This window comes from Lipomyces japonicus (assembly GCF_038497905.1).
Source record: "Lipomyces japonicus strain CBS 7319 unplaced genomic scaffold V1514scaffold_17, whole genome shotgun sequence".
Lineage (NCBI taxonomy): Eukaryota > Fungi > Ascomycota > Lipomycetes > Lipomycetales > Lipomycetaceae > Lipomyces > Lipomyces japonicus.
The window spans coordinates 255,884-264,594 of record NW_027117829.1 but is presented as its reverse complement, the minus strand read 5'-3'; the positions used below and the strand labels follow the sequence as shown (position 1 = coordinate 264,594).

General features: G+C 41.0%; 3 protein-coding genes across 3 annotated transcripts; 2 read left to right on the top strand and 1 right to left on the bottom strand.

The window, feature by feature from the left end:
• The first annotated feature begins 176 nt into the window (after positions 1-176).
• V1514DRAFT_330421 (uncharacterized protein) lies at positions 177-1,540 on the top strand. Its single transcript, XM_066927491.1, has 5 exons — positions 177-700; positions 754-1,001; positions 1,049-1,144; positions 1,200-1,214; positions 1,274-1,540. The coding sequence occupies exons 1-5, from the start codon at positions 575-577 to the stop codon at positions 1,302-1,304; spliced, it is 516 nt and encodes a 171-aa protein (XP_066783678.1). The 5' UTR covers positions 177-574; the 3' UTR covers positions 1,305-1,540.
• Positions 1,541-1,836: 296 nt separating this feature from the next.
• On the top strand, positions 1,837-2,812 carry V1514DRAFT_342580 (uncharacterized protein; the record flags this gene model as incomplete). The annotated part of the gene is made up of 2 exons (XM_066929112.1): positions 1,837-2,671; positions 2,727-2,812. The coding sequence occupies 2 exons, from the start codon at positions 1,837-1,839 to the stop codon at positions 2,810-2,812; spliced, it is 921 nt and encodes a 306-aa protein (XP_066783677.1).
• Positions 2,813-3,194: 382 nt separating this feature from the next.
• On the bottom strand, positions 3,195-4,247 carry V1514DRAFT_342579 (uncharacterized protein; the record flags this gene model as incomplete). The annotated part of the gene is made up of 1 exon (XM_066929111.1): positions 3,195-4,247. One exon carries the CDS (start codon positions 4,245-4,247, stop codon positions 3,195-3,197), a length of 1,053 nt encoding a protein of 350 aa, XP_066783676.1.
• Between the last annotated feature and the right edge of the window lie 4,464 nt (positions 4,248-8,711).

Genomic DNA, 8,711 nt, shown 5'->3' with positions numbered 1-8,711 from the left:
CCCGACCCCGACCCCGACCCCGACCCCGACCCCGACCCCGACCCCGACCCCGACCCCGACCCCGACCCCCGACCCCGACCCCGACCCCCGACCCCGACCCCGACAATTACGCCCTTACCCCGAGTGTCCTGTAACTAAATGGCACGGCAACCTTGATTACACTGTTAGGTCCAGGATATGAGAACTCGACCAAATTTAGTAGCGTAAATGTTTTCGATGTTCTTTTTTTAAGTGGTGCAAATAAAATATGGAAATAGCTAAAAATAATAGCGTGCATAAGATTTTTAGTTGATGGAGTGGCGTTATTTGACACTGCTTCGTGATTATTAAATTACAGCGACTTTTGTACGACAGTCCACTTAGCGCTTATTGTTACACATGGTACTCCAAGATGTATCTGGCTGTTTTACACCATCAAAACCTCATTTCACGCTTTAGCCAATCATACAATACGTGTACATAAAAAGGAGCACCTTGTCAAAGTCAGAAGTCGTGTATTTCTTAAATTGAAAATGGAAATGAAAATGCCAGAAATAACTGATTCACGGTAGGATTACATGAACTATGATTAATCATGAACTTATCAGTATACAGACTCAAAATAATTAATAAAATGATTTCGGAAATATTGAATATAATTATTTGCGGTGATCCTAGTGATCTGAAAGAGAAAACGACAAAAATCATGAGTACTTTAAAGGTTAATAGTAATCTTATTACGCGTATCATCTATTGTTAACAATTTTGTTTTAGAATATAATTGATCAATTACACGGAGACACATTCACTGGTCAATCTATCATGCCCTTGATCATGAGGCAAGTTAATTGTCTTTATAATCTAATCAATACAGTCCTCCAAGCAGAAAGGGACGCCGAGATTATTACAATTATTCTGCATTTAAGAACGAAACACAAAATTGGGAGGGTGCTGTCTCATGCCTCAGTGCAACCAGTACAACATGCAAACAAGCCACCTCCGCGCACTATTTTGTGGAAATGGTGATCTTTGGTGAAAGTCGATTTGTTAAGTGATCTAACAATTATAGGCTTAATGATCATATGTATAATCCTTATCCATCCGAATTTGAAAAACGTCATTTGCGGGATTTGACAGGTTATTCTAAAGTACAGTTAGACAACTGGTAAGAAAAATATATAATCTGGGAGGCGATATAATTTTCTAACTTATTTCCAAAGGTTTAGAAATGCTAGGTAAAGTGGGCCATGTTTGCGGCAATTAATCAAATAGTACTAATGATGTACACACACAGGCGTAGACGTATACTGACGAAAGTGCAATGACATGGATAACAACTGCCCGTGGCTACTTTATTTTCAATAACGTAAAAATCAACAATCGACATGTAAATTGATTTACCGAGCGCATTTATAAATTTAATGTTTCGCCGAGCTTTGAGAGTATAACTAGAATAGCTTTCAACATTTTTTTGATGACTGGCTATTTTATTCAATGGAAATATTTATATCTTGTTTACGAATAATATAGCTAATTGCAACATTTTCAATGATTTGTATCTACCTAAAAATCATTGTTTATGGATTGTTGGGGTACCTTGCTTACGATTAAGTTTAAAGGGAGCCTCACATTTTGGGGCAGCTGGTACCCCATGCACGTACGATATTTTCTGAACTACTTTGTCTCAGAATACAGGGTGTACCCTGGTAAATGAATGCCTCATTTCATTAAACCAAGATAGATCAATAAAAATGAGCTTTTACAAGTTTAGCTTTAATTTAGATATAGTAGAAGACTATGTTTATATACTAGGGAATGGCACGAAGTCACCACATTTCCCACAAGTTTCATCAACCAATGAAGTCGTCATATGTTCGAAAGCGCAGACAGACAGTGAGACAAACAGGCTTGCAATCGTTGGGTTTTCGTCGTTCTGCCACAAGGGATCCCAACTTAAAGCCATTTTGTGATGTTCTCAAATTTGATATGGCTGATATGCCTAAGCTAGCTGCTGACAATGCAATTCGCTCTCCTTCTGATTACACTTCCAAGTGTTTTCTTATGGAGCTTGAATCATCAGCAGATTCTCAACTGTTTTCAAATGTGTCTGACATGATTGAAGAAAGAAATATAAAAAATTTAAAAACTTCTCAAAAAACTAAACAAAGTCATTCTTACAAAAACAATGGCACAGCATTGAATGCTTTCATTGGTTTTCGCTCTTACTATAGTCGAGTTTTACCAGGTACAAATCAACTTGCGCTTTCTTCAGTTTTGTCAAAAATTTGGGCATCCTACAAAGAAAAAGACCAAAATTTTTGGTTAAAGTACACAGTTTTGTATAGATCCGAACCAAGATTAAAATGTTTTGCTGACTGGCTTTTGGAGCGAACTATTGTACCTCCTGAACTCCCAGGAGCTGAAAATATACGTAAAGGTATATTAGAAGAAAAAAATGCTAAAGTTTCATTGAAAATGACAAGAGATGTTGAATCTTTATACACAGATTTCGACACTCTTGTCACACCATATTTTGAAGAAGACGAATTTCAAATGAGTAATTTTGGTACAGTGTTCAATTCAGAACAAATAGAATCGAGTTCTTTAAATGATCAGCTTTCATTGGAAAATATTTTTGTTGATCATAATACTGATATACACTTTTCTCCCAATAGTCAATTTTTTATTGGTGGTATGTAACTCTAGCTTTTTAAACTTAAACTGGGGATTTACTAAGTGGTCTACAGATTGTGATACGCTAAGAGAACTTATGGATATTATAAATAGTTGTGGTAGCCTTGATAACATGGAGAATACTTCTCATTATATGTAAATTTATTGTTTTATTAAATATCGTAATCTCGGGAAACTAAGTGGCAGTCATTAGCGTCGTAATTTTTGTTCATTTTTATATATGTTGTTAGCGCCATTAAATAGGTTTAATATCAGATTTTAACCACTATTAAATACGAGCCATAGAAAAGGTTTGTAAATTTTAAGTTACTCTAATAACAATCAACCATATTAATGTGGTTTTTGGAAGTACAAAAATAAATGTAGCATCCTGACGGCAGTCATAATCTCAAAATTTTACAGTCTAAAATAGTTGATACACCTGAATCATTTTTAGCACGACACCATTTTGCCTGCTAATAGTTCTCCAATTGAGATTTACTTTCACACACAATAGCCTAGTTTCAGACTCCAACGAATGACTATTGGTCATTCTGTTCAACCCATTGAACACCACCCAAATCAAAGCCTTCAAAAGTAGCCACTGAGTCAATTCGCAAAGTATCATATACAGCACAAAGTTGATCTCCAAGAGTGCTGGGAAAGCACACGTTAGTACTAGATAAACTAGCTCGAAATACACCAAAATCGAGAGCTTCTTTTTTTGTATCTTCAAATGATTCATTTGACTGAATAATATTGAACCTATTTCCGTAATCTTTGTCCACGTCCTCCTCTAGCATTGCTGATGGTAGAGTTATAACGTCGTAAAAAGTCGTGAGCGGATCATGCACCGCGTCAATAGCTTTTAATGACGAGATTGTCCCATTGATTACTCTATTATCACTTATTTCAATACTAGTATTGGATGCGTTAAGCTCGACAGTCCCTGGACTTGGCCGAGGCATAATAGGGAGATATCGGGACTCTACCGAGCCAATTTTTGATTTCTGCTGCCGCTTTCTGGGACTAAATTTATAGTCAGGATGGAGCTCTTTATGAAGTAAAGATTCCTGCTGAGAAAGCTTAAAAAATTCATCTCGAACTAACTGCCTTTCTGTGCACCATAGCTGACCAATAACAATAGATATGGCTTGATGGTTGACTTTATTCAATTTTGAAATAAAAGGAGTATGATGATATTTCATACTTGCGTGAAATAAGTAAGTCTGGACTCGCCGATATAACATGAAAGAATTGAGTGGACGTTTTATATGACCATGTGGCAGACCATTTTTTCTTCGCTTCCCTGCAGGACTTAAAAGGTTTTCCGAAAATCCAAATCTCAAGATTATCTCTCGCGAGCAATAAATTTCCATCATATTCTCCACAATACTTAACGATAAGTTTTTCTGCAAAGCAATCGCAGCGATTGTAGTTCGACGCTTCGGCGTCATCGGTGAAAGAGGTATTTCCAAAGCAGACCGCACAATCTGAACCAGTAAAGGCGAAATCGATATAGCTGTGGAAGATTTGTCTGAAACAAATGGTGAGCTCGTTGGAACCTCAAACTCTTTGAAAGATGCAAAATCCATTTTGTCAATATATATATATAATGTTTTGAAAGTGCGAGGATATATCTTAAACAATCGTCAAATTATCAAAAAGATTAGTGAAAACACATGAGCAAAACGAGCGTTCAGATGTTCTTGATGAAATGCAGCCGTGTATGAGCTCAATATCCACGTGGGCATAATGTCTCAGATAATGTCTTGGCACGGAAAAGATATTTCACCCAAATTATCCTCCTATGCAACAAGTATAAGAAAATGCAAGCGTTTCATATACAGTTAAATAACCGTTGAGCTTCAACTAGGTCCCATGTTTATTAAATTTATATTTAATATATTTAATATTTGTTTTGAAAAAATATCGGTGCTTCTCAAATTAAGCATCAATTCGACGAGGATGCCCGTTCATTAATTTCTGAATTTCTGAGACATCAGCGTGCCATAATATTTAGCTTAACAAGACAGGGAATTAATAATTGTACCGTGAATTCCGTATTCGCCAACTGGCCTCAAATGAGAATGACTGCACAATGTCTGTTCATCACCATGAGCTTTTTCAAATCGTAAGGAAATTGCGCCACATAATACCTGACTGCGCGCGTACGAATAATTATAAATTTGACATGACGGCGAACGTTGCGGTATGGGCAGTGAGCGTACGCGCGAGAAAAGTGACATGGATCATTAAACAGTTAAATCCAACCAATTCTATGGCCCATAGTTTATGACCTCGACCCCGACCCGGTCAATTTGAGGTCTGCTTATCACCCTCAAACGGACGGACAAACGGATCGGCAAAATCAAACGTTGGAACAATATTTGCGTTCTTATTGCTCGTACACACAAGGTGACTGGGCGTCCCTATTGCCAGCGGCTGAATACGCCTACAATACCAGTGTCCACGAAGCACTAGGTAAGACACCGTTTCAAACGTATGTTGGCGTGAACCCCTGGGACTGACCTGGGACTGACCTGGTACTATGTCTACTACAGTCGGGAGTCCCCAGGAGTCGCACTTGACAGAGAAACTTGCCGAAATTCACGAATCATGTCGAGAGCGCCTTGTATTAGCCAACCGACGTTACAAAGAGATTGTAGATCGCACTCGCCTAGATATTACCTTTAAGAATGGCGATCGAGTCATGGTTTCGACAAAGAATTTCCGCCCCTTCGCGTTAAACGGAAGCCCCTTCGCGTTAAACGGAAGCTCGGCAATCGTTGCATCTTTAGCACCATTATCCGCGAGATTAACCTAGTAGCATATGAAGTTAAGCTGGACGATCCCCAACGTGTTAATGTTCACCCTGTGTTCCATGTCTCCTTGGTGGAACCATACACGCCTACTAGTGGTATTCTAAATTAGGATCTACCTCTACCGGATGAGATACCACCGCATGCCGCATCCTCCGACATCCCCGTCGTGGAGAAGATATTGTCCAGTCACCGAGAAGCGGGCCTCCAATTTTGTCTTGTTAAATGGCGTGATCGGCCGGAAAGCGAGATCTCTTGGATTGCCGCGGACCAACTACCAGTCTTAACTACGCAACCAGGTGAGCGCTTCATAGAAGTGCGCAACCTGAGGACTATCAGTCTACTAAACCTGGGCCTCGTCATCTACCACAAGATCCTATGAAAAGATAACTAACCTGTCGTAGTGCTGTACCGAATAACTTACTGTGATCGAGACGATCACTCTAGAGAGGGAGAACGATGTGACGCGCAAAGGATCCCAACACCGGGTAACCTCTGGTAGTCGGGGTCGGGGTCGGGTCGGGTCGGGGTAGGGTCGGATTGGGGTAGGGGTCGGGTCGGGGTCGGGTCGGGTCGGGGTCGTATATAGTAGCTTGTATTCCGGTAACGCTGCGGACTTGAGAAGGCAGCTGTTATTCGAACTTATAATTTAATATAGCAATATCATTTATTACGACGACTATTCTGAAAGAGCTTCATCACGGCCCTTACCCCCGGTTCGTCACATTACAATTTTAAAAAAAATTGCCATAGATAAATAATTCATTAATTACATAAAAAAAATAGAAGAAATAGAAAAAAAATTGTCATTAAAAATTAAAATAAAATTCAGCAAAGTAAAAAACTCTAAGTGGAAAATGAAAATGAAAATAATTTTGAAAAAAAGTCAACTATTACTACATAATCATGAGATTTGCAGTTTGTGAACACTGCTGAAGCTTTGCTGCCTCTCTAATGCTCTAATAATGTAAGGGGCACTTGAGTGCCCCTAGATGCGACGCAGAAATGAAATACAACTTTTGAAAGTGCCCCAATTTTTTTTTTACTACTAAAATTACGCCCTTACCCCGGGTGCCCCTAGCTAAATGAAACGGCAACCTTGATTACATTGTTAGTTTTTGTGGTTACGCCGTTTGTGACTTATCATTGTCACCATTTTAGTTTGTGATAACGTAGGTCATTACCGAGCTGGACATATCACCGAGCTGGACACTTCTACTCCAATCCACACGTCTTTTACCTAAAGCATCATTTCTGTGCCAAAAAAAGTGGAATCGTCTTCAAATGAAGCTCGTTTATTGTTAGCCGTTCAGGCTATAGATAGAACCCCAAAATTAAGCATTCGAGCTGCTGCACACATCTATGAAGTTTCAAAATCTACTCTTGCTTGCAGATTGAAGGGTAGACGCTCTCGACAAGATTGCATCCCCAATTCGATGAGACTGAGGAGACTAGAGGAGGAAACTTTTTTAAGATACATATTGGAATTAGATGCGCGAAGATTTTCACCCCGACTTGCTGATGTGGAAGCTATGGCCAATGTCCTGCTGGCAGAGCGCGACGCGGGACGCGTCGGGAAGAACTGGTCTTCAAAGTTTGTCAAGAGACACCAGAGGTCCGGATGCGATTTAATCGTGGTTATGATTACCAGAGAGCCTTATGCGAAGATTAGGCAAAAATTAACGCGTGGTTTGAGCTCGTACAGAGCATAAGGGCTAAGTACGGCATTCAATATTGTGATCTTTACAACTTCGACGAGACAGGCTTTGCGATGGGTATTATCAACCCAACAATGGTCGTTTAACGCGTCGAAAGACGTGAAAGGGCAAAAACAGTACAACGTAGCAACCGGAAATGGGTTACGGTGATCCAGGGAGTGTGTGCAGATGGTTGGTGCGTCCCGCCATTCATCGTGTTCAAGGGCGTGTACCACCTTGGACCTTGGTACTTAGAAGCCGACCTTCGGCATGACTGGGCCATCAGAACTACTGAGAATGGATGGACCAACAATGATACCAGCCTGGAATGGATAAAGCACTTCGACACACATACTGCTCGTTGCACCACGGGTGTATATCGGATGTTGGTTATTAATGGCCACGAGAGCCATCGCTCGGTCGAATTCAACAGGTTTTGCGTCGAAAAAAATATTATAACTGTCTGTATGCTACCTCATTCATCACATTTGCTCCAGCCCTTTGACGTTGGTTGCTTTGGTCCATTGAAACGGGTGTACGGACGGGAGGTTGAGATGCTTGTGAGGTCGCGTATCACCCATGAACAAGAGTTTCTGATCGCTTTCAAGTTGGCTTTCTACTCAGCTTTTACAGAAGCAAATGTTAAAGGCGGATTTAGAGGACCTGGATTAGTGTCTTTCAGTCCAGAAACTGTCTTGTCAAAGCTGGATGTGAGGTTACGGACTCCAACGCCGCTTAGCTCTCCTGTACGCGACACCCAGCATTGGCTCTCACAGACGCCTTTTAACCCAACAGAGGCCTGGTCGCAGTCGGATTTTCTTAAAACTCGGATTGCGCGCTATGGAAGTAGCTCTCCAACACTTGTTATTAGTGCTGTTGATCAGTTTACAAAGGGTACAATGGCAACAATGCACGAATTGGCCATGCTGAGGTTTGAGATCAAGATGCTTCAAAAGGCCAACCATGCGCTAGCCAAGCGTCGGAGGGCCAAAAGGACTAAGCTCCAGAAAGGAGGAATCCTTACTATAGGGAAAGGACAAGCGCTGCTGGAACAACGTGGTGTTGATAATCAGCCAGAGCACGATTTGCGAGAAGTTGGTGATTCTTGTCAACAGCACCAATGGAGTGTTTCTCATTGTAGCATCTGCCGCGGTACCTAACAAACTGCACGCACTTGTCAAAATAGTTTATTTTAGTTGTAAATTCTATTTAAAATATTTAATTTTATTATAAGCATTGTGGTGCTGTAATTCTGCTTTTTGTTGGGGGTAGTGAAAGCAGTGTCCAGCTCGGTGATGTGTCCAGTTCGGTAATGACCTACGTTAAATGTTTTACCATGTGTGCATTGATATCCATGATGTACAGGCAATTCAGGGATCATATGAAGAGCAGAATCAAAGTATGCTGGGTCGGGGGGGGGGGGCCGCCCCCCCCCCCCCCCCCCCCCCCCCCCCCCCCCCCCCCCCCCCCCCCCCCCCCCCCCCCCCAGAGCACCAACCACAACAACCACCAGGGCAAAAGGGTTTTTTGAGTGGAAAAA